This window comes from Chinchilla lanigera, unplaced genomic scaffold (assembly GCF_000276665.1).
Source record: "Chinchilla lanigera isolate Chin_1 unplaced genomic scaffold, ChiLan1.0 scaffold00009, whole genome shotgun sequence".
In the NCBI taxonomy this organism is placed as follows: Eukaryota; Metazoa; Chordata; class Mammalia; order Rodentia; family Chinchillidae; genus Chinchilla; species Chinchilla lanigera.
In genome coordinates, this window is record NW_004955410.1 from 12,101,363 (window position 1) to 12,129,274 (window position 27,912).

General features: G+C 39.7%; 1 protein-coding gene across 1 annotated transcript; it reads right to left on the reverse strand.

Moving 5' to 3' along the window:
• Positions 1-993: 993 nt before the first annotated feature.
• On the reverse strand, positions 994-27,258 carry Slc26a3 (solute carrier family 26 (anion exchanger), member 3). Its single transcript, XM_005377290.2, has 20 exons — positions 27,128-27,258; positions 26,416-26,555; positions 24,786-24,896; positions 24,281-24,450; positions 22,265-22,429; positions 19,952-20,104; positions 19,325-19,407; positions 15,966-16,113; positions 15,738-15,851; positions 15,562-15,639; positions 12,123-12,218; positions 10,631-10,737; positions 9,471-9,540; positions 9,289-9,381; positions 8,471-8,566; positions 7,820-8,053; positions 6,132-6,186; positions 3,815-3,957; positions 3,627-3,692; positions 994-1,721 (listed from the first exon to the last, which is right to left on the reverse strand). The coding sequence occupies exons 1-20, from the start codon at positions 27,256-27,258 to the stop codon at positions 1,698-1,700; spliced, it is 2,277 nt and encodes a 758-aa protein (XP_005377347.1). The 3' UTR covers positions 994-1,697.
• Between the last annotated feature and the right edge of the window lie 654 nt (positions 27,259-27,912).

Sequence of the window (27,912 nt, forward strand, 5' to 3'; positions counted from 1 at the left end):
AAGATGTTAAGAAAGAACTGAAGTGCTTGTGCTTGTGCCTCTTCTCTGATTTCATTCGGCAAGAATCTACAGGGCATCCTTGCCCTGGAAGATGGAGACATAGAACAACCCTGTATGAAGCTTTCGCACCATTCCTAAGCCAGATAATCCCTTAACTAGGCTCCTATTTTCAATTTCTACTCTAGGCCCCCTATGAAGGAAAAGCTCTTACCCTGAACTTTATTGGCATCCTACATAAATGTTTATGTGTATGTGTTTTGCCCTTTAAAATCCACAGGGGATTCTAAGACTAAAGAATATCTGCAACTCAGAAAGTTGAAAGACTATGTAAAGTGTGCTAATATTGTAGTTTTTAATTAAGATCAGTTATATAAATAACCTTTATTATATCTTTCTGTATTTGGGCTTAATCCAGTGGACAAACCCTGTCAGCAAAGACACTGTTGACAAAGGATGAAAGGGCACTTTGACAACAAATGTTTGAAGTGCGTCTAAAACAACTGCCACAGATTTCCCATTGACAAAATGGTTTGATGTTTAATATAAGGTGCTGAATCTTCTTCTGGTGGTGCTGATATTTAATTTCTAACTATTATATGAATAAGTACAAATCTGAACTAAGGATAATGACAGTGAAAAAGAGGAACCTAAGGGTGAATCACATTCTCCAGCAAAATGGAGCTCTAGAGACATTCTTCCTTAAGAGTTAAAAATAATGAACACCAGTGAAAAAAGTCATACTTTTTCCCATCATCTGTTTTCTTTCCTCCTACTGAGACCAGGAAGAATTGGCTACCCATGATAAGTTACGCTCTTAATTTTCACCTCTCACCAGGCATCGTGGCGAACGCTTGTAATCCCAGCACTCGGGAGGCTGAGGCAGGAAGATCATTGCAAGTTCGAGACCAGCCTGGGCTACAAAGTGAGCTCAAGGCCAGCCTGAACTGCATAGGAAGACCCTTTCTCAAAAAGATAAAAACAAAAAACAAAAAAAAAATGTTTTCACCTCTCTTGGCTATTTTATAGCCCCCATTAGCTTATGCAATTTTCATATCAAAAGGGGGAAAATAAAGATTTGCTTCAAAAAGTAGTTATGGTTATAGACATGGCATTAGAAGGACTGTGTCTAAGTCTGGATGAAAGGTCAGATGCTTTAAAAAGCTGGGGTGATAATCATAGTCTGCACAAAAAAGTCTCATTGCAGGAACTTTGTTAGATTCTCATGTAGTAATTTTCCAGTTAGACCACCATGAAAGGAACCCGCAGAACATGTTTCAGAAAGTTAACAACAAATTTAATAAAGGAGATACATTCACTGTACAACTGAATTTTTAAAAATGGAGATATTTTAGCATGACCTGTATGAGATTCAAAGCTGTGGAGTAAATATACTACAAAGCATTATGCATGTAGGTAGTGACTTGTATAGGATTCTGTAAGTGCTACAAAAATACATATAAACAAAATAATTTTCTTTTTTCATAAATCTACAAGGTATAAAATTTAAAATATTTACATAATTTCATACTAGATGTGTGAAAAATATACAATGTTAGAACAATCTCGTTCCAAAGTTTGAAACATAATTCTGTCAAATAAAAATATTCTTCATACAATGTATGAATTTATCAATAACTTTCTGGGTATAAAGTTGTTCTTCATGTGACAGATGAGGACTCCTCTAAATTGTATCTTGATTAGAATTTCGTTTCCATTGGTACCTGGAAGAAGATGGAAATTTCTTGTTTAAAAAGATTTTGTTATGTCCCTTTCAACAATCATATCCTAGGAGATAGAATTTACCAAAGTCATCAACAACTCTTTTGTCCTGAATTTTAATGAGACATTTTCCATTGCTGCTTAGCACAGATCTATGAGTTATCATATTTAATGTGTGTGTTTCAAAGACCTAATTTAACTTAACCAGTATAAAAGCCAACATGCTGTCGCAATGTTTCTTCACGTATCTCTCAGGGTGCGCACAACGTCCAAGGGCCATGCGTGCTGACCAGGCACTTGGGGCTTTTCCTTCCAGTCACTGCTGTAGCCTGTCCACAACTGTGGACTTGTAGCAAAGCCAGGAGCTGGTGTTCAGTGGTTCATTTCCCAAGATGAAGAAGCTAAACTATGGCATGGTGCTGGCTACGTTCCGTCAGTCTTGGTTCTAAAGCTTGGATCAGACATCAGATTTAACTGCTGTTCTCGTGCTTTATTCCCTAGTACTCGGTGACCATTCTAAATCCAGGTATTGGGGACAGAGTTTCTGGTGTGAAGCTTTTTTTAAAAAAACAGGTTACTTAGGCAAGGTGCTCAGTTTGGGTTTCTCTGGACGCCAGTGCTGGGAAGCAATGTCACGCTATTTCTATGGGCTCTCCTCTCAGGTCTGTCTCACTTTCTGAAAGGACTTTTTCATTTGACCTTTGCTACTTGACATCACTCCTTGGTCCAGGGTTACTTATAGCCTGCCTGCCTGCCTTCCTTCCTTCCTTCCTTCCTTCCTTCCTTCCTTCCTTCCTTCCTTCCTTCCTTTCTTCCTCCCTCCCTCTCTCCCTTCCTCCCTCTGTCCCTTCCTCCCTCCCTCCCTTCCTCCCTCCCTTCCTCCCTCCCTTCCTTCCTCCCTCCTTTTTTATGGTACTGGAGATTGAAAGCAAGACCTTTGCATGGATGTACATGCCTAACCCATTTGTCTGTCCGCCCATCCATCCATCCATCCATCCATTTGTATGTTCACTCATTTATTTGTTTATATTTTGAGACAGGGCCTTGCTAAATTACTATGCTGCCCAGGCTGAATTCAAATTTGCACCCTCCTGCCTCTGCCTCCCCCAGTGATAGGATTACATGCGTGTGCTATCATGCTTAGCTTTTTCTTTGTTTCTAATTCACATTCCTTTTTGCTGTTCTTAGACCTTTCTTCAATTAAGAAAAATACCACTAACCACCTTCAGTACTTGTAGATTCTCAGGACCCTCAGTCTATTAGTCTTTCACTGTAGTGAACAGAACACAGGTCTTATCATCAGATCTCAGTTCAAATTCTGTTGCTATCACTTGAAGTGTGTTATCAAGCAAATTGATTCAGCTCTCTGAGCCTCTTGCCCTACAACAGAAACCTGTTTTGATTTGAGATTCTGCTTTTCTCAAATAAATGACATTATCTTAAAGACTGAATGTTCTAGACATTTGATCTTAGCCAAAAGGCCAAGAAGCGATTGAATGTTCTAGAAATGAGTGTTCTAGAATGAAGTGAAACTATCAAGTTAAATGATGAACTGTTGCTGGTTCTAGTGAGAAAGGAAAGGAATTTAACTTTATGCCAAGCTGGCATTGTTCTAGCGATTTCCCATGCACCTGGACATAGGGATGTATGTGTTAGCTTCTCAGCTTCATTACTAATTCACCTGTAAATGGAATTTCTTCTTTTATGGGCATGTTTATTTTCCTCAATTCCTTAAGAGATCAGGTAGATCTAGGGATGATCAGGTAGATCAGTTTTCTAGGGATGAGGCACAGAGGCTCAAACAAGTACTGCACTCTCTGTCACATGCTGGAGGAAGCCTTACTATTGTTAAATTTGTTTTTTAACTGTGATGTCTGGATGAAGATAAACCTGTTGAAGAATCTTACCTGACATTCTCGGTTACGTAATCCTCCATTTGTATTTATGGTAAAGTCAAATTTTGTTTCCTTTTGCTGAAAAAAGAAAATAAAAATACATACAGATTAGGAACCAATTTTCTAAAATGTTGAAACACAAAGCAAAATTGAATAAAAGCAGATGATTACAAATTTGAATGTCATCAAAGAGGCGGTACCTGAGTGGGGTTAAACTTTGAAGTGCTGTAATCTTTCTTCATCAAAACATGCAAAACAGCATCATGGATTGTTAAGAAAAATATTGAGTCTTTGACTTCATCATCAAAAAATTGACACCGAGCAAGCTTCTCTATGAAATCATCTGAAGAGAAAAACGGAACCATAGGACTTAGGAAGAAGTAATTGTTTGGTCACAGATGTCCTTGAAGATGGTGATTTCAAATCACTTTTGCAAATGTGCATTTCGCTGACTTGTGGCGAAGTATCTGTGGGTTATGATGGAATGATACCTAGGTATCTTTGGTGCAGTATCTGCTGGAATGAAAGGAGCCCTCTCTAATAAACATACATATGTAAGTATGTCATGTGAAAAGGAAAAGGTTTAAATGAGAAAACCTTAACTACTTCTTAGAATAAAATTGATCAGTTTTTATTTAATCAGGAGCCTAATGAATTAATCTCCCTACTTCATGACTGGAACATCCAGCACGCTTTATGATTAAAATTGAGATTCTTCCCAAATTGAAAGCATGCTTTAAGATCATCGATATGCTGTAAGTTTTGACTGCCAGACCTGTTATTTTACCAGTTACTTCCTGTAGCCCATTTACCCCAAAACTGCTAGATTTTATCAGAAAACATCTTCCTGTAGGCACTGACCAGCTGTCATTTGCACACATCACTCAACCCAGTACGACCTCATGTGGATGGTATGCAAAGTTCTAGCTGAGTAATAAAAAAGGGACAAAAGGGGGGCTGGGGATTTAGCTCAGCGGCAAAGCGCCTGCCTGGCAAGCGCAAGGTCGTGAGTTCGGTTCCCGGTACCGGAGAAAAAACCAAAAAAAAAAAAAAAAGGGACAAAAGGTAAATAAAGTTGAATCTCCTCTCAGTGGATGCCTGGGAAGACGTGACTGAGCAGCTAGCATTTTAGCCTAGGATTTGGAGAAAGGTAGAGGAAGAGAAGGAATAAAAGCATGGAGGTGGTTGAGGCTGTTCATAGGCAAGCTTTTAAGAGACGGGTGCCCAAGAGAAAAGGAACAGGAGGGAAGGTGATGATGTTGGTTTAGCTGAGGAGGATGCCAGACAGGGGAGGTGGCAGGAAATAGCCACTTTTGAAAGGTCTGGAATGGCCTGCTGTGGTGGTGCATGCTGGTAATCTTACCACTCGGGAGGCTGAGGCAGATTGTAGAGGGAAGACGAGAAGAAGGAATTAACATGGTTTCTATTTGGGCAACAGAATGAGTAGGGATGGAGTGATTCGGATGGGAAAGGAGAAGGAACAACTTACGGAGCGAGGGTCACATAGTTTTGAATGTGTGTATCTGAGGGGCCTGGGGCATCCAGACAGTGGAATGCATGGGTCTGCAGCTCAGAATAAAGCTCTGGGCTGAAGTTATAGTTTGGGGATTCATTGACATACAGGTATGTCTGATACGTGGGAGACTGACCAGAAAGAGTCCATGGAATTAGAATTGTACAATTTAAGGTTGAAGCCAAGGGAATACTGCCTGCTAAGGGGTAGCAGAGGAACCAATGTCCAAAACCGAGAATCAGAAGTCGGAGATGAATCAAAGAGATGGGCATGTACAAGTCGGGGAGGGAGCGGGTCTCAAAGACAAATGCCAAAAGCCAGGTTGGGTGGTGGTGCACACCTGTATTCCCAGCACTCTGGGAGCCTTAGACAGAAGAATCAAAAGTTTGACCCCAGCCCGGGTAACTTAGTAACTTTGTGAAAGCTTATCTCAAAATTGTAAAAATTGATGTCACTTTTTAAAACGGCTGGGGATGTGGCTCAGTGCAAAGGCCCTGGGTTCAATCTCTAGTACTGCAAAAGGAAAAAAAGGCAAGTGTTAAACCTAGTAGACTCAAGTAGACTCAAGTAGACTCAAGTAGACTCAAGTGGGAGGAGGCGGAGAAGCAGGCGGTCAATCCTGACACACTGGATACCACTGATAACCATGACAAGGTGAGGTGACAGCCAAGTTGTTAGGGGCTGAGGGATGCCAGAGAGGGGAGGAAGAGACATGGGAAACAGCACTACTTTTTCAGCAAGTTCAGGATGGAAAAGTTAACATATTCACACTTGCTGCTTGTTAAATTAGCGTTCAAACAATAAAACTCATTTAATTAAATATCAGCGCAATTAAAACACAAAGATACTGTTTCCATAGGAAGTTTTATTGGCTCCATTACGAACTCAATTTCTTTCTTGGTGATCATATAAAATACCTGTTCTCTGGAGAGCCTGTCTACACTGGGCCCTGGCAGTGAGCTAACGTGACCGACAGAACATAAAATAAAAATAGAAGAACTTACCGTCGGTGCCAACAATGTACACATCCACATTTATCCTTATAAATTCTTGCAAGATCTGTCAAAAAACAAATGCATCTATTTAGGGAACAGTTTCATTTGTCAGAAATGTAAAGAAAACTATCATAATTATACTTTATGAGTGATATATTCCTTTCAGAACCTTTTACATTTTGAAAAGAGATAATAATAGGAGATACTAAAGTTGAAAACAAGACCCCATGACAGAAGGAAGTAAGCCCAGAGGGAAGAGCCCGTCTCAGTAAGCAATTAAAAAATGATCGTTCTGGGGCTGGGGATTTAGCTCAGTGGCACAGCGCCTGCCTGACAAGCGCAAGGTCATGAGTTCGATTCCCAGTACTGGAAAAAAAAAAAAAAAGATCGTTCTTGAATCAAGTGTTATATGAAAATGTTCTGTTTCAGCCTCACAAGATCAGCTCTGACTTAATTTTAACACATTATCTATTATTGGGATGACTGGAACTAGAGTTTTTCTATCTACATAAAAGTAAAAGAAAAACCACAGGAAAACAAAACACCACGGCTCATATGTCATCCGCTATTTCTGTCCACAGCGACCGGCGACATCTAGCATCTCTATCCAGTTTCCTGGTCTTGATTCTTAAAAAAAAAATGCCAGCAGCGATATGGGTTAAGATTACATAAGGTCAGAAATGTAGCTTTCACTGTTGATCAGGTTAGACGATCATTAATACAGTATCATCACCATCATCATCAACCCTTTTAGAATCTCTGCAAGGAACTGAGCCAAGAACTAGGGCTTAAAAAACTAAGCAAAAAAAAAAAAAACAGAAAAAACCTCCGAATATCTGTCCTTTGTGCTACCCTGCTATGGTTTTTAAAAAAAAAGTATGTGTATTTTTTTCTCATAGGCTAAAATAAGAGGTGAGATAAGAAAGAAAAGAAGAAAAGTAAGATATCTTGAGAGGTATATGATCTTAAATTTTTTTTTTTAAAACAAGCTACAAGAAAACTAAATTGTTTGCATCTTCTCATTTGATATCCAGTTCACCCATATTTAATAGATTTTATCTTAGGTCAGGTTCCTTAGGCAAATTTCTGTGAAAACCTAAGAAAAACACAGGGAAATGTAGAATTTCTTAAATTTCCTTTATATCTGCAGGAAATACTTTATTTTAGAAGTGCTGACAAAACTATGGAAAAAGTGGACCACAACCTAATTATTTAGTCCTATTTTTTAAACCACACATGACATTTATTCTTTCATATGTCTATTTTCTGAGATATATATTTAAATAGCAAAGTGAAATTCATCAGGTTAAAAGGGATAAGTATAAAACAAAAGGATCTACTATGTTATTTATTCCAAATCTTCTCTGATTTCAGGGTAATTCAGATGCAGTTTTCACAGTCAGAAGCATCCAAATTGATGATCAGATTGGATAGGAGTGTGAGCATAATTGCCTACTAGCAAGTGTAGCACACAGGATTGTAAATTTTGTTGCCCTCAAAATTGTGTGCAGTCTCTGGGAAATGCACTTTTAAAGAGTTCACTGGACACTGCATGCCATCCACCCCCTTTATGGCATATTATAAGATTAAAATGTAGAAAAAATTGCTTCTAATTAAGTACATGTTACCTAAAGGATAAGTACAGTTTTTATTGTTAGTTAATGATTCGCTGTTTCCATTAAGAAAAACCAAATTACCGTTTTGAGACCCCTCATTGAAGAAACATCAAGAAAGGACACGGCTGAAAAATCAAGAATGAGGCTGTGGAGGGTGATTCTGGGAACCACTATGTTGAGAGGAAGATCAGCATTCCAGTCTATCTGGAAAGGCAGGTCTGCTGTATCGATCGGCCGGTCCAGTTCTTCTATCTCGTTGTTGTCTAACTCTTCATCTGAATCTTTGAAGCCATCAACGGTGCATATAAATCCTTTCTGCAGGAGAAAATATCCAGTGTGATGGTTCCAACTGTGGAAAATGTGTGTGTGCAAGATAACCAGGAAGCTTTTTAGCACAGATTTAAAGCTGGTCAAGCGCTGGAATTGTATTTTTTTTTTTTTTTCCGGTACCGGGAATCGAACTCAGGACGTCGTGCTTGCCAGGCAGGTGCTGTGCCGCTGAACTAAATTCCCAGCCCCTGGAACTGTAGATAATTGTGTTTCATACTTTACCAAGCCAGGAAAATAAGACTTTTAGGGAGACAAAGAAGTCCTTTTAAAAAAATAACATTTAAACACCAGGAATACTTTCTCTGTCCGGCATTTCATTTAAAGGAATGCAACTAACACCTTGAGTTATAGTTTACTAAGCTTTTAAGCTATAATGTACAGAAAAGTGATCAGGAAACTCACAGGGGTCACTTGTAGCAGGCCTTGTTTCTGCAGTTTCCGGAGTTTCTTCAAAGCTTTGTTACGCTTGCGTAAAATTCGAAGTGGACTAAAGCCAACCTGAAAAATCCATTGCTATGTTAGAAGAGTAGCGAATATTCTCTTATGTACACAGCATAATTCTAATAACCAGGTGGGGTGGTTTGAGGGATAAGGACACATCATAGAAATATTTGTAATGCAACTGAAAACTTGGTTTAAGACTATGGTTGGTAGACCAAATTAATTGTTCGGGCATATGGCAGCCCTGCACAAGGCACAAAGTAGGCCGAAGGGCATGTTTCAAGACTACTGAACTTTGGTTTCTTAACTTTAAAGTTTGCTTCCTTATCATCTTTACCAGCGCTCTCAGGATTTATTGTTAAATATTTATTTACAACTCCTATTGTGAATACCCTCAATAATGTAGTCAAATATTCAGTGTTTCCCTATTGTTTCTGAAGTTGATGCCCAAGGAAAATCTATAGGATAATGTCTATTAAAAATCAGCAGCTTAAGATTTTATGGTGAATCTTTTTTACTTTATAGCAGAATTTGATAAAATATTGTCTACTGGGCCTCATCCAAAGAGACTTATTTCCCAACTTATAATGGATCTCTTATGAGGTAGTTTCACCTGCTCTGGGATGTGGGACAGAACAAAACAAAACAAAACACTGACACAACCCAGCCTCAACAGACATGAAGCCAGTGATCTTCTTGGTAAAGAACAAACACATGTTCCCAGATTGTCAGTAGAATTAGAAAAGAAGGAAAGAAAGTTAGACAACCCCAAACCTTACAGCATCAGTAAGCTTCTGCTTAAAGAAACCAATGTTTGCAAAGTAGATCGGAGATGGGCATCTGAAAATTTTCACTCCTTCGGGCTCATACATCTGCAGGGCAGAGAAGGGGTATTAGTGGTGCCCATTAGATTCGTATTGACATCGCTCAGCAAGCAAAGACAAAAATGAATTTCCCTTACCTCAGAATAATCTTTTTTGTTCTTATAGATATTGCTTCTTCCAACATTAGCCAGTGTGCTGCATTTTGGACTGCGGGGAAACAAACAAACAAAAATTACACAAATCATGCATATTTGTTAAGCCTATAAGGCTAACATTGATTTTTTTCCCCTAGCAAGCCAACACAAGCTCATTTTGCAAAATTTTAGGGAATTATCATACCATTAAGATCCTGTAGGGATCTGCATTACACTTATCTTTGGGTGTTCACAGAGTGCTAAAACAGTGCTTCTTATCTACTACCTTGAAGTTTACAAAGCACTTCCGTAAGCTTATGCTACTTGGATTTCCAGGTATACAGTGAGGTAAGACAGTATGAGCACCCAGTTGTGTGGGTGAGGACGTAGAGAGGTAAAAGGACTTCCCTATGTGACCATTCAATATGTCTCTGTGTTAATAGGTCCCTAGTAAAGAATGTACTAAAAATATAACTGAATACAAGAACGTAAGAGCCATGCCAGTGTATTTCAACACAGTGCAGTCCATCAGTCAAGGGATGACTAAGTGAACAACCTCTGTTCTAGAACATCTTAGCACCCAAAGAGACTTATTCCTCCTTGTAATCACACCGTGCAATCTCACATAGACAGAGTAGCCACATGGTGATAATATCACACAACAAAGACTTCAAAACTAGGAAGATGCTTTGAACTGGATGACAGTTAGGAATCCCAATCTTTTATAGATGTTTAGGACCTAGTGAGGCCTTTAAGAAGTTCTTTCATCCTCCTTCATGCTTTTCAGGTGGGAGTGTGGTTTAACCATCTCTGAAGAGGGACAGCCCTTCGCTAGACCTGGAGAACCTCACAATCTTCTCGGTAGCACATTCCTGTGTTTAACAAGTCTAAGGACAAGGACATGAAACTCTCTTAGAGCAGAATTACTCCTGGTTTTGGGGTAAGCAAATGGATTTCTAGATTTTTTGGAACTGGTATCAAAACAGGAAGTAGACCAGGAATAGGCTGGCCCGTGGGCTGGGGTTCCTAAGCTGGGCCTTGAGGTGAGCCACTTAAGGAGAGGGGTACTGGCCCGTGCTGATAGGTGTGCATGCCTATCAATCAAGCTACATTTTACTCTTCTGATTGGCCAAGTCAGGCTTCAGGGCACAATAAGCACTCACAATTGGGTCCTGAATACGATGGTTAAGAGCTGAAATGCCACACTTGCTGCCAGGCCTAACCCAAGTCCCAGGACAATGGCAAAGATGAAGGTCATGATCCAGATGACCTGTGAAAAGAAAGCAACACATACAGTGCAATGTACTCTGAGTATAGTACAATGTAGTCGGTCCAGAGCTATGAAACATGTGAACTTCTAGGGCCAAAAACAGGAGTTGAGAAGTTGTTATCTTGGGCCAGGGATCAAAGTACCCAGGAGGACACCTGTCTCAAGAGGTCATTGCTTGGGGGCTGGGGATTTAGCTCAGTGGCAAAGTGCCTGCCTGGCAAGCGCAAGGTCATGAGTTTGATTCCTGGTACTGGAAGTAAAACAAAACACAAAACAAAACAAAAAAAAGAGGTCATTGCTGCAGGCTAGGTTCTTGGCCACGGAAACATAAGCACATATCAGAAAAGCCAGACAGATTCCACTTCTAGCTCTATGCCTAAATCAGTTTAGGAAACTAGATTGACTCCATCTGTCAGAACAAAAATTCTAGAATAAATCTATTCCTTAAGATCAGCAGATTAACTAGTAGAAGCTATACTAATCTCACTCTTGGATCTGTTGATTTAATTAATGGCTACTGTCCCTTACCATGACAAAAAGGCGTTAAAAGCTCCCTGCTCCAGTGGTCTATCAGGAACAAAAGTAAAGCAAATGTAGCTTATTACTTTATGATCTCTAAGCACCATAGGCTCTGTTGACAAGCACTTTTATGCTATAGACTTTGGCCCTGATTCAATTATTAAATTCTCAAAGCAAACCATGTTGACAGCAATTGGGAGCCTTTCCAAAAGAAAGAATATTTCCAGAAAGAATGTTTAGAATTCAAATTCTTCACAGATTCTCTGGCAAAACACACCGTATGTAATGAAGAACAAAAGCAATTTGTATCCTAAAATCCAGAGAGTTTCTGTGGCATTTGGGGCGACTGTAAGAACTTTTATGAGATCTAGGAAGGTCTTATACTGGTGTTTTATAGAGTATTCCCTACTTGCATCCTTTTAAATTAAAATTCCAGAGAATGATCCTTTGGTGTGTAATTTAAAATGGCAAATAAAGCAAATTAAGATTATTTTGAGCAAATGCAATAGAAATATAATTTCTCATAGTTTATAATATAAATATACATATGTTTTTTTTGTCTTTTTGAGACAGGGTCTCACTGTGCAGGTCAGGCTGGCCTTGAGCTCAATTTGTAGCCCAGGCTGGCCTCAAACTCACAAGGATTCTCCTGCGTCAGCCTCCTGAGTGCTAGGATAACAGGCATGCGCTACCATGCCTGGCTTACATATATATTTTTAACATAAATACATGTGTATTTTTAGTATAAATACACATGCATATAAAATACATATGTACTTTTAATATAAATGCATATGTATTTTTACATGAACATTAAACTGCCATTGAGGTGTATGTCTTTTTCTAGTACCATTGCACCTACTTACACAGTCATATTTATCCTTTTTCCATAATCTTCCTATTTCAGCAAACTGCATCAGCATTCCCTTTAAGTTCCCAAGTGCTAAAGCTGCCAGCACGGACTGTGAAAGACATAAACGCAAAATGTACTTTACGTTAGTCAAACAAATCATACAGAAGCAAATGTGGAGCTGCAGATAAGTGGGTTCTTTAGCAGGATTCAAAGCATTTCAAAGGATATACCCTTTGCCGTGAAAAATGCTAAGTAAAACTCACCAGCCCTGGAACTCTGACCTGTCCTTCTGCATGAGGCTGTCCCCACCACGGGGATAAGCGGGGAACTACTCTTTGTGACTATGCCATAGGTGAGCTGATGGTACTTAGCCTGTGCCTCAGGATTCAGAAAGAAAGACCCTACGGCCTACTCACTGCAGTCAATGCTTCCCAAGCAGAGCCAGTCTAATATGTGTCTGTTTGGTAAAGTTGAGGTGATGTGGATTAAACCTTTGTGAAAAAACAATAGCTTGAGGTCCTGGAAGGAGAATTCAAACCTTTGGTGATGATCAGCAATCAGGCCATTCCATAAGAGGAAGCTAAAGGTCGCAGAAAAGCTAACAAAGACTTGGGGTGGCCTCTCTGGGACACCGAGCATCACATCTGTCTTGTTCCCTCCTTTATCCCCAGAACACTGCCTGGCAAGTGCATATTATTCAACAAATGAGTGGATGAGCTCCTTTGAATTATCTTCCCCATGAACTCACGAACTAAATACCCACAACATGGCCTGCTCAGAAGCCCCAGGACCGACACCATTGAGTAGTAGGCTCACACAAGGGGCCTGGGCTGTAAACTCAGCCTGCGACACATCCCTTCAGGCTACCATTTTCACCTCCAAAATGCCATTGTTTTGAGTTGTGATAATTAAGGTGAAACATGTTGAATAGCCAAATATGGCTCATCGTGTTTGGATTTTAATAATGCTTGTGCCCTTTTCAAGCCATTCCCTAAGGAGTGGAGTCTGGAATTTGTAGACTGCCAAGAAATTCCGTCATCCAAAGAAAACCTAACACAGTTTTTCTTGTCACATCTTAAAGATTCTTTAACCAATCTGGTATTTTTAATTTTTACAAGTTACTTTTATATATTAATACTAAGCAGTTAATTTGATCCATTGTGAGACTAGAGTTCATTGTTTAGGAGAAATATGGTACTAAAATAACTTTAAAAGTGAAACTCCATACAAATGAATGCCAGCTAAACAGTGAGAAAACTCAATAAAGGCTGTAATCTACTTTATAGCACTGTACCAGTTAATGTCAGTGTACTGGTTCTGATATTAGATGAGAGCTGTAACCACAGGGGGGCTGGTGAAGGGTTTATAGGACTCTGTACAATAGGCCTCCTTGTCCTGTAGCACTTTCGTGTGGGAATAAAATGTCAAGTGCCACCTATCAGAGACATTTTTTTCCCCCATCAGACATTATTTCCCAGCCGGCCAGTATTCCATGGGACAATACTAAACAATTTTTGTTTTTGGTCTCTTTGAGACAGGGTCTCACTATGCAGTTGAGGCTGGCCTTGAACTCACTTTGTAGCCCAGGCCGACCTTGAACTCCTGCCTCGGCCTCCCAAGTGCTGAGAATGCTAAACAATTTACAATGACATAGTACATAAGAACATACATTCAAAAGTAAATTTTACTTTACAGCACAATGAAAAACCATAGAAAAGAAAGGGGGATCATTTTACCAGAAAGGTGGCGTTCATGTTGCAACTGATATAAAGAATTAAATAGGTACTAAATGCTTACAAGTCTGCTGAGGCTTAGAAAGCAAGCGCTACGTTTTCCTTATTAGCTATTCTTATGGGCTATTTTTTCTTCATGTGATAAAGAGAAGCAAAGTTGCTATTCAGGTAAATAGGTAGCATTTCTTTTTTGTTTGTTTGTTTGTTTTTGTTTTTTTTCCTGTACCAGGAATCAAACTCACGACCTTGCGCTTGTCAGGCAGGCACTGTGCCGCTGAGCTAAATCCCCAGCCCCACAGGTAGCATTTCTGACACAGAGAACTTATCCCATGGGCTCTTTATGGATGGTGCTCTGATTCATATCCTGTACAACGGCCTTGAGTGTGGTTTATTCAGGAGAGAGATAGGCATTTAAGTGGCAATTCTGCCTTTAGTGTCTCCATTTTGAGGTGAGCTGAAGGGAGCCCACAGTCACACCTGGAGAAAGCACAATCAGGTTGTTCTCTGTGTGGGAGTGGCTGCGCATTTATTTTTTACTGAGATATACATTTTTCTAATTCCTCACTGGTGATTCCTTGGCTTCTTTCACACCATCATTTTGGAGGACACAGAGTTTTGGCAAACGTACCTGCATGGCTTGAGGACACATTTGGCCACTGAGGCTCTTTGGGATGACCATACCGGGAGTCCAGAAACCTGGACTAAATTCACATTTCAGCTACTGACCAACACGGAAAACACCCAGATAACAACCAGTGGACATTGGCAGGATATATCATATCTCTGTGTCATTTGTAGTCAGAAGTGTAGTTGATTGTTTATATAATAGCCATAATAATATTAATGATTACATTAATAATATTAATGACCTATGTTAAGTACTTCATGTACATCAGCTCATTTAATCTTCATGGCTCTGCCTGGTGGGTACTCTTTTTCTCTCTCTTATACAAATGGAGACTCTGAGCTTCAGAGAAGTTGAGTAATTGGCCCCAAAGCACATAAATGATCAGTGGCGGAGCCAGGATTAGAAGTAGGTCTACAGGGCTCCTGATCCATTGCCTTATGTACCACCTTAAAATCATACGAAAACCACAGTGAACGATGTACTTGTATTTACCATCATCTGGTTTCCTAGAGACCCTAGGTTTTTCCAGGGTCTGGTGTTATATTTTAAATCTGGCTGCTACAGCAATTTACAAACATTAAGCTAAGCCCTTCTAGTAACAGACAGGGAAAGGGGAAAGAGGCGAGGCCTGTGTCTGGCTTGTCTGGCTGTCCGCTCCTGTCCTGCAAGCTGACAGTGTTGGTTTTGGAATCCAACCAAACCTCTAGGAGCTGCAGGGCGTGTTCAAGAGAGCAGGTTGTGTGGCTGGTAGCACCATTCTCTGCACTAGATAGAGGGCCGGATGTCGTCAGCCTTTAAGAAAATCTTCACTCAGCCCATCCACGTTGGAGCTGCAGGGCCGGCGCACTTTCCTGCTTAAGCATTAATTATCTTCTGTACTACGCACACGCACAGAGCACAGTAGGTAAGGTAATTTGGGCATCGACATTCCTAGCATTCATAAAATGCTGCCAGGGCAAAGGAAATGTGTTTGGTTAAGGAGAGTACTCAAAAGTTTGCTGTTACCTCATTTCTCCTAGTTTAGGTTGTGCTTTCAGAACTAAAGAAATGAGGTCATTACATTTATCACCCCAATGAGAGAAGAAGGCTACCTTTTGTAGTGGTTCCAGAAGAAATCCGATGGCCACAATGACAATCAGCACGATGACAGCAGAAAGAATCCCAGCAATCTGTGAAGACAAAACAGTTCTCTTCACAATCCGCCCTTTCCCCTTGGCTTGGGTGCCCAGTTATTAATGCGAGGCTGGCCGCAAAGCCTTTGAAATACCTGCGTCTTGCCACCTGTGCTCTCCTGGACCCCAGATCTGGAGAGGGCGGTGCTCCCTGCGAATCCTCTGAACGCTCCAGTGAATATGTTACCCACTCCCAAGGCGATTAACTCCTGGCAGGAGAGCAGGCAGAAATGTTTTCACAAGTGTTCTCTTTTAGAAGAATATTATGTGCACAAACTTGTTTAAAATCACCTAATGAGACCCAGCGTAGGTTGCGCACTTACCTGATTGCCATCAATAGGATAATCGTATTTGAGAGAATAGACACTGGCAACGGAAAAGGCCACTGCAAAACCAACGATAGCAATGCCGAAGCAGTCTCCGATGGTATCTCGGAAGATCTGCGCATCAGGTGTGATAGGTGACTCAAATCTGAAATTGAAATTTAGCAAATCTCTGTGTCACCAGCTGCTGATGAATATATGTCGTGACTGGAAAAATCAATAAATGAATGAGTCTAGGCGGCATTGTATCTTAATTTGGAATATGACTTACAAGAATGTAGTTCCACTGAAAACTTTGATCTCATTGCTGCAGAACAATGCCCTCTAGATTTGACAAAAGACTGTAAATCCAGTCCAGGGATAGTGGTGAGGTGGACATGATTTTGTGAGGATGCCCATGTTATGATGTGCACTTACATCCCTGTGGGCTCCATGCGAAGGATCTTAGATCCCACTTGATTGTTACCATGGCTTATGAAGCATTACCCACAATGCCTAAGTCTTTATCCATGGCCAAATGCTCTTTGAGCAAACACAATTCTGAGGCAACAAAGGCGAAAAAGTCTCCATTGATAAAAACAGCAACTTTTCACGGAAAAGCCCTAACAAAGAGGTGGGCACTGGACTTTGTGCTGAGCTCCACAGAACTGTGAGAACACACCATGGCCCACACGGAGAGAGTTTTAGTTAAAAGGGGCAGAGTGTCAGAGCAATATTCATCCACAGAGGATACTTCTGTGCTTGTGCCTCCTGAACTCAGAGCGGTTGAGTATACTTACTTTCTGTGTTATGAAAAATGCATGTATCTCAAACTCAACATCAGTGCCCAGGTCCTATAAACATCTGTTTTTACCTAAAACTCATTGGAATGGGGTTAATTGAGTTCACTCAACTCTTTCTGAATTGCTGTTCCATGTTTTGTGAATATCTTTGATAATACACTTTCAGCTTCAGTGTGAAGAACTACTAATATTCCATACTCTACTAGCACCAGAAATTGTAACATTACCTCGGAATGTTATAGGTTTTTTTAAAAAAAATAAATCTGATATCAGTGATAAAATTAAACCTTGCATTTATACAGAAATAGCCAGGACCCTACTACTGATCTTTTGTTTTGATCTTTGAAAACCGTAGAGTAGTGTATGGAGGCTTACTGTCACAAGGCTCTCTTTCCCAGCCATTTATCCTCCCTGGGTCACAGTGTCCTTGTTTATTCTCTTTTTTTCATAGTTTTGTGGAAGAATCAATAAAATAATGAATGTGAATACTATTTACACATTGTGAAACACAAAGTACCTGTTAGCTATCATTATAGGACTCCTTTAGAGTCTAAATGTATCCTTTGTGTTTTTTCACTGTTCCAGGGAGCATTTCCTTTTAGACAAAGCATTTACATCTAGTGTATATGACCTCACAAAGAATTTCTAAGGTGGCACGTGCATTAATAGCAGATGAGCAATAATTTATACTTATTATCTTCCAGTATGAGTCTATTTACAATCAACAGAAATCTAAGATACTCACCTAATCATCACTTAGAAAAAATAGAAGTGTGGAAAAGCACAGCAAGTACCACATACCTACTTTGGGTGCTAATTTAGTAATAAGGGTAATGAAGATTTTTTTTTTTTTTTTTTTTTTGGCTTTTTCTCCGGTACGGGGAACCGAACTCACGACCTTGCGCTTGCCAAGCAGGCGCTTTTGCCACTGAGCTAAATCCCCAGCCCCGGTAATGAAGCTTGAACATGAATTGTAGGCCACACACTTATTATGTCACAGTCATTAACTCATTTAATCCTTACAAGAATACTACGTGAAAGCTGTTTGTTTCTACCCCATTTTTACGGTCGAGGATGTTGAGGCACTGTTTAGGAATTTGGTCTGGAAGGAAGACTGAAGTCAGTCTCACACACTCTGTTTGTAGACAGCAGGTGCTCAGCTAGGAGGCCACGCGTGCTCTCTGCAGAGCAAATGGTTAATAACTGCAAACAAGTTCCTTCCCCCACCTCACACAGCTTGTGCAGATTAACCCCGTGGTCTTTAAACTGTATTTACTAAATAAGGTCTCTAGGATTATAACTCAGTGATCTGAGATGATTGTTTATTTTCAAAACCCTTCTGCCTGACAAAACTTTCTTTGAGTTTGTACTTGGTTACATGTTTTTCAGTGTGGTTTACGTCTCCCAAGGCATAGCACTTACAGTTACAGGATGGAGGGAAACCCTGGAAACAGACTTTCAGTTCAGCCTAGTTTCCATTTCACAACTTTTAAAATTGGAATTGATGTTTGCAATTCAAGAAGTTGGACACATGAAAATCTGGTGATGAAAGCATATTTTCGTTTAAAAATGCTCTGTGAATTTGGTTATTTTATTTTTGGGTACTGGGAATTGAACTCAGGACCTTACACAGGTAGGTGCTTGTGCTGCTGAGCTATATCTGGGGCTCAAATTTGGTTATTTTTAAGACAAACACTATATAGGTGATAATTTCTGGAATTCTCAAATATTTGTTAAGCCCTGGGAAGGAGAGTGGTTATTGATATTTTGATTGATTGATTGATTGATTTATATAGGAAAATAGGGGGCTGGTGATATAGCTCAGTGCCACAAGCACCTGCCTGGCAAGGTCCTGAATTTGATTCCTGGTACCAGAAAAGAAAACCCAAAAAGATTTATATAGGAAAATAATCTTTCCTCAGTAAGTTGAAAGAAACTGATACCATCTATGGTCAGAGAGGAGGAGGAAAGAAAAGAGAACACAAAGCTGAATCTCTCTCCTGAGTCCACTAAATGTAATGGGATATATCTTGAAGTTCCTTATACAAACTGGGCTCCCCACCCTTTCTGCTGTGGCTTTGGCTTTGTTTTGGGTTTGATCGTGAGAAAGGACAGAGTGTGCCTATCTGGACTGCTTGAGTGGTGCGCTGGTATTTCTTTAGGGTGTCTTTTGAACTTTCAGAACTTGGCTCCAGCAACCTCAATCAAAGCACTACATATTGTTTATAGTAACTCATGGACAAGGAAATCTGATTTTAGTTTGTGCTGCTTTATAAGGACAAATGGTTTGTTTTGCCTGGCTTTCTACTTTCGCTAATTTTTACTTGCATATGAGCCCTTGTCTGCCTGGCTTGTGATTTCTTCCTCAAAAAGAAACTCCCAACATTCACAGTAGTACATTCTGATATTCTTTGTAGCTGTTTCCTTGAAAGAGGGTAGCAATTCTTTCTTATGCCTGTAGGGTGCTAGGGGGCTTCTAAGGGGCTGTATACAACTACCGCTCATTCTCTATTAAGTGCTTAAGTATATAGCTACCGCTCTTTTCTCTCCTGAAGCCAGAATAGAAGACAGACTTACCCTTGTCTCATATCTCCAACCACAGACACGTTAAACCTGTGTTCAAAGTCAAAGCCATAGGATACACCTGTTGCGATCACGGTCTGGAACATTGCAAATTATCCAAGTTAGAAATGTAAGAATCAATTAAAAGGCTTACTTAAAAAAATACCATTTTCAAAACCCACCCCTGGCTATATTACATAAGCATTTCTAGCCAAAGTTTTGTCACTTTTTAAAGAAGTCTTGACATGATTCGCATAGCTGTGTTGTTTGTTCTTACAAATCTTGCTCTCTTTACCCTCCTTGTCTTTTTTTAAAAATAAGTTTTATTGAATTAAAATTTACATACTCTACACACTCAAAGTATATGACTCAGTAGATTTCAGCACCTTGACAGGGTGGTGCAACCATGACCACAGTGAAATCTAGATCATTTTTGTTATTCCAAAACAAAACAGAATAAACCCCAAATTGCAATATTAGAGTAAGTTATTAAATTCTGAATGAAGAGAACACCACACTAAACTTTAGACCCATGAACTAAAGAGTTGGGAGCTGCCTCATTAAACCTGACCCACAAGATGGTGAAGGGTCTTCAACATCAAAGCACTGGACTTTGGAAAACTTTCCAAGATGATCAATTACCATAATGAGTTCAATGGGGATAGGCACTGGAAGTTTTGCTTTGTAGCGCTGATTTATTTCCTTAACCACAAATACAACGACTAGGATAACGAGGGATGTCACAAGGTCTGCGATGTTAGTCTTCTCTATTTGGGTGAATACAGACTCTAGTACCTACAATCACAAAAACACAAAAATCCTGTGTAATGTATCATTTGGATACAACATTTATCTCCAAGTAGATAAAAATGAACATTGAAGCAAAAGGTAAGACATGCGTAACTGTAAATTCCCTGCTCGGCTCCTGTTAATCATGAGCCAGGGAGCTGTGGAGAGCAGCGTGGAGCGGTGAGACGCGTCGCTTAGGGTGTGGGTTTCGGGATGCTTCTGTCATTTTTTCTGAGATGCTTTTTGGCTAGTATCAAATTGTGTTAGAGACTTTTCACATTCTTACAATAGATCTCATCTGCCCTGAGGTCTCTTTGGCTATTGATTTTTATTTCACAACCATCGCTACTGTACTGTCCAAACAATAACTTATCGTCTCTGATAATTTCCATTTTAAAAAGCAGGTATCCCTTCAAATCTTGGTCTTTTTCAAGTCTAGATTTCTCACGTTTTTAGCTGATTTTCCAGACCACATTTAAAAAATAGTTTCCTGACTAACTGCCTTATACATACATAGTCTTGCTTTTCAAAGCCACCTGGGCTCCATATCCATCGGTCCAGGATAGCTCAAACAGGCCCCATCTGAATCCCAATTGCTCTCAATTGCTTCAATCCCCACTTCCGGACTGAAGTGAAAGAGTGTTAGTTCTAATCTGGAGTGAGTCCTGTCTTAGACTCCCAAAGACTGTCTGGATAGAAGCACTAAGGACATTATCTATTGTTTTAAAAAAATAGTGAGAGCCCATTGTTTTGTACTGAGCCACTGCTATAGGACCCAGTAAACCAGATCAAACCAAAACAGCTACTCATGCCAAATGCCACATAAGCAAGCTGAAACTTTAAGGAAGTAGACGGATCCTGAAAAATTCCTTTCTCCTAAAAAGTAGATTCCAATCTAGTTGAGTTTTGCTTAATAGTGGTGGTTTCCTATTCTTTAACCTGAGGGTTTAGAGTAGGCAGAAGTAATCTGCCATTAGCCACTCATTTTTTCTATTGTTTTGTTGTTCCTGCCTTACCAAATCCACTGTTTTGCTATTTCCCAGTGGAATTTGAGGCCAAATAAATCCATTTATGATGGTGACAGGAAGTAATGCCAATGCCCAAAGTTTTGGTCAATCTCTAAAACTGAAAAAATTAACCAAAAGAGGGAAATTAGGGGCTGGGGATTTAGCTCAGCGGCACAGCGCCTGCCTGGCAAGCGTGAGGTTGTGAGTTCGATTCCCGGTAGCGGAAAAAAAAAAAAAATAAAAAAAAAAAAAGAGGGAAATTAATCTGGCCTAAAGTTGTCTCTAAAGCTGAGAAATAATTTGATCTAATGGCTTTTCCTTACATAATAACCTAATTTAATGCATAAACAGATTAACCTACTCTTGTAACAAGTAGCTGAGTTTCAGGCAATCACAAGTGGCCAACTGTTCAGAGCATATTCCAGTAACACAGACATGAGCTGTGACAGTCTGGGCATCTCTACATCTCACTTCCATTTTCTATACATCACTTCCTTTTTTGCTGGCTATAAATGTAACCAGGCCATGTGGTGAGGTGAAATATTCTGAACCATTTTTGGTCTAGACTTCTGCTTGATTCTACAATTGCAAATAAAGCCAATTAGGATCTGTAAAACTAGGCCTATTGTATTTTTGCCTTTTCACACTACTACTTTGCATGCTCTGGAGGAGTGGAGAACCACCGTCCTATCTACCAGTTGGTTAAATTCATTTTGCTTTATAAACAGGGACACACAAAGGACTCAGAAACTTCAATTTGTGACAGACCTTCTTTCTAAGAAATAGGGAAACATCATAATTTAATAGACAAATTTCTTTCAAAGTAAGATTTTGAAAAAAAATTTAAAATGTCAGGACAAAATGATAAAACCTTTTAACAATGTACTGAGATTTTTTCTTTTTCAAACTACTTAGGGGTAGTAAGAGAAGTTTTAGTAAGTAGTAAGAGAAGTTTTATTTGATCTGTGTGGTTGACATTAGCTGTATGGTTGATTTTCAACAGTGATATCTTTTACATGAACTTTTTCTTAATGTGGGTCAATTTTACAACTTACTAGTCTCTTGGAAGTCGTAGGTAGGTTCCATGTTGAAGGCTCTCTAAGAAACACAAAGTGAATTTCACATGTTTTAGTATTTTTCCAGTGGAAGAAGTACTTACTTTGAAAATTGAGAATGGGTCCGTGTGTGCAGGAACTGTCAGCTGCAGCATGAATTTGAGCTGGGAAACCAAAACATGCACCGCGGCAGCAGTGGTGAAGCCACTGATTAGGGACTCAGATAAGTATATCACTACAAATCCGATCTGCAGAACCCCTAGGGCCAGCTGGAAAGAGGACAAAAGCCTTTGTTATTGTAGATTAACGGTACACCTTGGTGAACCAAAAGATCATCAGTTATAATGATTCAAGAATATAAAAGCTTGGCCTTCAGGTACAGACCTTGAAGAAGCCGACATCTCTGCCTCCTGGAACCCCTCCTATTCAGAATTTCTGCCTCTCCTTCTCCTCCACCTTGTGAGCCCAAGTTGAGTGTCACATGATTTTCAAATAGGACACAACTCCCTTAGTCCCCAAGCATCAAATTGATACCTCCTCCCATTTTTTGGTGGGCATCTTTAGAAGACTCACCATGAGCTTTGTAGCAGACTCCTATCTAGCATCAGCCCTCGTAAACTTGCTGATGTAATTTTAAATTACACTTTCTAGCTGCTGTAGCATGCATGGGTGAATGGCCATTCACATTCCCTCAAACAAGTTGCTCAACTTGCTTGAGAAGCACATAACTGCATGCTGGACATTAAATTAGACATGCTCGGCTCTAGCTGGTGGGGGAGGCTGGTTAATTTTCCGCAAAGTATCAGAGTTTTGCCATCAAATGAATTGAATGGGTTCTCCTCTCCTTGCATACTTGGCCTGTCTTTGCATTTGCCTCCAGACTACAGACAGAGCTGTGAGTACGCAAGTCCACTGTGGGTTCCATTTCTGTATGGAAGTTCAGAAGTGCAAACAACGGACTGCATGGTCTGTCAGCAGGACACCCATTTATATCCTTGAGGCAACTGAATTTTTCTTCCTTTAAGAAATGGTCTTACCAATAACATCACTAACCATAAACTTAGGCAGCATCTTGAAAAGTCCATAACATTTTCACTCCTCAAAATGATGTCAGGATTGTGGTTTGGGAATGAGGCGTTAGGTCCAACTGTAGTCTCTTTAATTTCTCCCAAATCTCTGATATGGACAAGGGGCAAAGGACAAAGCCCCAGTGCTTTTAACTGCACTATGGTCATTGAGGAATTAGAAAGAAAAAATGTCTAAAGCCCCTAGTGTCACTACTACTTGCATATGCTTATATGGCGTGACTGTAGCAATTCTGAAGTATTTTATTGAATTGAGCATATTATTCCTTACTACTACTGCCTCCATGTTTCTGCTAGTTCTTCTGTAAGGGGTGATCAAAAAATAATATGAATGCTTAAAGTGAGAAAAACTGATTACAGTAAAGTACACGTTACGACAAATCCCCTTAAATTACTCCCTTTCATTTCAAACACACTTATCCTATCCTCTTTCATGTCTTTATGAAGTGTGATAAAAAAGTATGATATTGCTGCTGCCCTGTACCATCCAATGGAAAGGCAGGCTCGAAAGATGTTATGTATCCTCACTGGTCTCCTTTACTAGATCTAGAACTATGCAACTTCCCCCTCTTCCCCAAGATCAAAATGACCATGCTAAATAAATGTTTTGCATCGATCCTGGACACTGAGGCAGCCACATCAGCTCAACTAAAGACACTTATGAAAGAGAACTCCTAGAACTGCTTCAGAAAATAGCAAGAATGACAGGATAAGTGTATTCAACGTAAGGGGAAGTATTCTGAGGGAGACTCACAGCAATGTAATCTTTTTTTTTATTTAAACACACCATTTAAAAACTTTATCACATCTTGCGTCTAGACACACATTCCACTTTTGCAAATTGGGTCTGTCCCCCACCCCTACTCTTCTGGTTGAGGTGAATGATCCTTCTTAAATTATTTTCTGTGAGCCACTGAAGGAGGGACACAGACCAAAGCGAAGACGTGGAAGAAGAGCAGAGGAAAGGAAAACGCAGATTTGTGCCAATCAGAACAAGCAGATTGCAGCAGGCAGATTCCACGAAAAAGTGCTCACCTGGATGATTCCAGAAAGGACTGTGACTGATGTTGCCACCAACAAACTCCTCTCCTCCAGCAAGGAATCGTTACTTGTTAAGTTGCTGGATAATTCTGCAGTGGTACCGGTGTCTGAGACTAATCTTGTAACTACTGCTCCCACCATCATACTCAGAACAGGGAATGGACCTAATTAACCAAGGGGCAATAGTGGTTAATACGTATCACCCTAAAGCAGAGGTGTCTTCTAACCACAGACCAGCACAGAAAAAGACTTCCATAGACTGAGGACATAGCTCAGAGGTAGAGGCTTAGTATGGGTGAGACCCTCAGTTTGATCACTAGTATCAACCTATAAAAACAAACAAACAAACAAACAAACACTGCCATGTGCGGCCCAGCTTCATAATTTGCAGAAAATTATGACCGTTCTGGACTATGGGCAGTTTGGAATTGATAATGTGTGGCTACTAGAATGCATGAAAAAGCAATATGAGCATTAATCAGCCCAGTAACTGACTTACCCACAGATATGTGTCTAGAAGTGCCCAACAAAAAGTAGGTTAGAACCGGGAAAAAGGCAGCAAACAACCCGTATCTTGGGGGAATGTTGACCAACAGGGCAAATGCTAACCCTGTGAACACACAAGCAAAAAGATCCTTATTTTGTGTAAGGGAATCACAGACGTTCTCATTAGGGTCTTCTGGTATTTGAGACTAGCCCTTTATGTAGATTGCCTTATTAACTCAAAATGCGTTAAAGGTATAAATATCAGAACTACAAGCATAAACACAGAAGAAAACATAAGTGTAAATTTGTGTGACCCTGGATCAAGCAACAGTTTGTTAGAAATGACATCTAGAGTAAGCAAAGGAGAAAAATAGATAAATTGACTCCATTGAAATTAAAAAACATGTACTGCAAACAAGCTACCAGGAAAGTGAAATAACAACTCACAGAATGAACTAAGTTATTTGTCTTTGAAGATATCAATATGTAATACAACAACCATTGCTAATTCCCTACCACTTTATTTGTAACTCCGTATTGTCTGTACTGTTCTTTTGCTATGTTGTAAAATGTCTGTCTGTTAATGTTTTCCTCCTTTTATTTTTAAAATTAAAAAACGAATGAACTAAGTTATTTGTATATGTACATCAGATAAGGGTCTAGTACCTAGAATATATAAATAAACCTTACAACTCCACAATAAAAAGCCCAATTTATAAAAGGGCCAAGGGATTTGAATAGCAGTTTTCCCCAAAATACACAAATGACCAATAAGCACAGAAAAAAAGGATACATAGCACTACTAGTCATTAGGGAAATACAAATAAAAACCACAGTGAGATATCACTTCATACCCAATCAGGTAGCTAAAATTTAGAAAAAAATATGCAACAGGAGGCATTAAAAATGTGGAGAAATTTAAATCCTCAGACACTGCTAATGGAAGTGTAAATGGTACACCTACTTTAGAAAACAACTTGGTAGTTCCACAAGTGACTAACACAGAGCTACTATATAACCCAGCAATTACATTCCTGGAGATATACTCAGGTCATTGAAGCATCTGTTTCCACAAAAAGCTATACACCAATGTTCACAGTGACATTATTCACAATTTCCTCACAAATGTTCAAAATATCATTATTTATAATTGTCTCAAAGTGTAAACAACTCAAATGCCCATCAGCTGATGAATGGGTGAACAAAATTCAGTATAGCTATACAGTAGACTATTATTTGCTACAATATGAATGAGCCCGGAAAGCATTGTGCTAAGTGAAAGAAATTCCCCACACCTGTAATTACAGCACTTGGAAGGTTCGAGACAGGAGGATTACAAGTTTGAGGAGATCAGTGTGGACTACATACCAAGGCAGTAATAGACTACACACAAAGAGAGACCTTGTCTAAGAAAGGGGGTATCCATAGAGACAGAAAGGCACTGTCAGGGGGATGAGTGGAGGGCCAATGGGAAGTATCTAAGGGTAAGAATTTGGGGAGGGCTTGGTGGTGGTGGAAATGATGGTGTTAGATGGACAACTTAATGATGTCTTGAATTTGATCCCCGGCACCATAGAAAACAAAACTAAACCCAAAGGTGAGCTTTACATTATGTGAGTTGTGTCAATAAAAAAAAAAGTTACCTTGCAGTACAGCCACCAGCCCTGTGCTGATGCCAGAGACGATGTCACTAAGCAGCCATTCCTTCACGCGGTACGCCGGTAACCAAGACGCTATGGGGAACAAAGACAGCACAATTCCCTTGGCCTTTTGTGTGGAGCAGCTGAAAGCATCAAAAGCCACAGGTCAGGCAACTAGCATCAAAATTTAAGTTTGGCACCTAACTGTAGGTGGAAAACTGGTTAAAAGGATAGTATATTAAAGATTAAACTGGCAATTTACTCCCAATCACATTAACCTCTTCACCCACGTCAGCTGCTCCTTGGTTATCACTAAAAGATGTTTTTCTACAAAAAAGAAAAATGCCGGCTTGTCCCTAGCTGGAACAGAATTCATTTGCCAGCCTTGGCTTGTGGGGTGTAACATTTCTTTTTTTTTTTTTTTTTTTTTTTTTTTTTTTTTTGTGTGTGTGTGTGTGCGTAACATTTCAATTGAGCATTTGCTTCTGTCCCCTTCCGTGAGTTGTCTGGCTTGGAAAGACTGATAAATGAGCTGGTGTTCATTTCTAGACACTACCTTTCCAACTCTGGCAGAGAGGAGGAGATTTGGAAACTGAAGACAAAAAGACTCTTCGATCTGTGGACTAGAGCCAGAAAGGAGAACTGAAAGCTAGAAGACCGAGGAAAAAGTGCTTCATTTATGTCCTAATGCCAGGACCTTAAAAAAGGATCTTACCTACACCATGCTTTGAGATGATCCAGAATTGTCTTATGACGTCTTTCTATCTTCTTGTGGTCTTCCCCAAAAGCATTTGCAGAATACACTGGCCTGGCCACAACGTACTGATTACCTATAGGTTCAATCATTTTGTTTTCTCTGGTGCTGGTGGCAAGCGGAAGACCTTTGGAACTACGGGGTGAACACTTCTTGCCTTTTGCAGGTTGAAATGCCTGAAACCAAACAGAGCTTGCTTCTTAAATAACTCAGAGATAATGTGATGCAATTTACAGATGAGTGAACTCCGAACTGAATGTTACCACCTTTTGAGATCAAAAGAGGCAGGATTAAGGGACCTGGGTTGTTTTGTGACAGTGACACCACTTTTTTCTCCAGTGAGCCGGACACAGCTTCTTTGGGTAAGTAAACAAGAACTTTTATTTTTTTTAAAAAGATTGCAAAAAAAGCAATAAAAATGGACTCAACTTACTAAGCAGTCAGCCTATTTTCTAAATGTAAAATAAGATCACCTTACTGACTTCTTTCTCTAGACATGTTTCCAAAGTTAAAGTTTTGAAGTATTGGGGCAGGTTAAATTTCTCCTAACTCGAATCAAGCCTGTTTTAATTTCCCCATCATAACTTTTACAATACCTTATAAAATGTTTTTAATTTGTGCTGTTCAGAGGTATTGTCCATTTATTTTTCTTTCTGGGAGTTAGAGTTTTACAATTTATATTTGAGGAAGCTATGGCACAAACTAAGTATGACGTGGTTACTTACTTCACAAGTGACAAGGTCTTT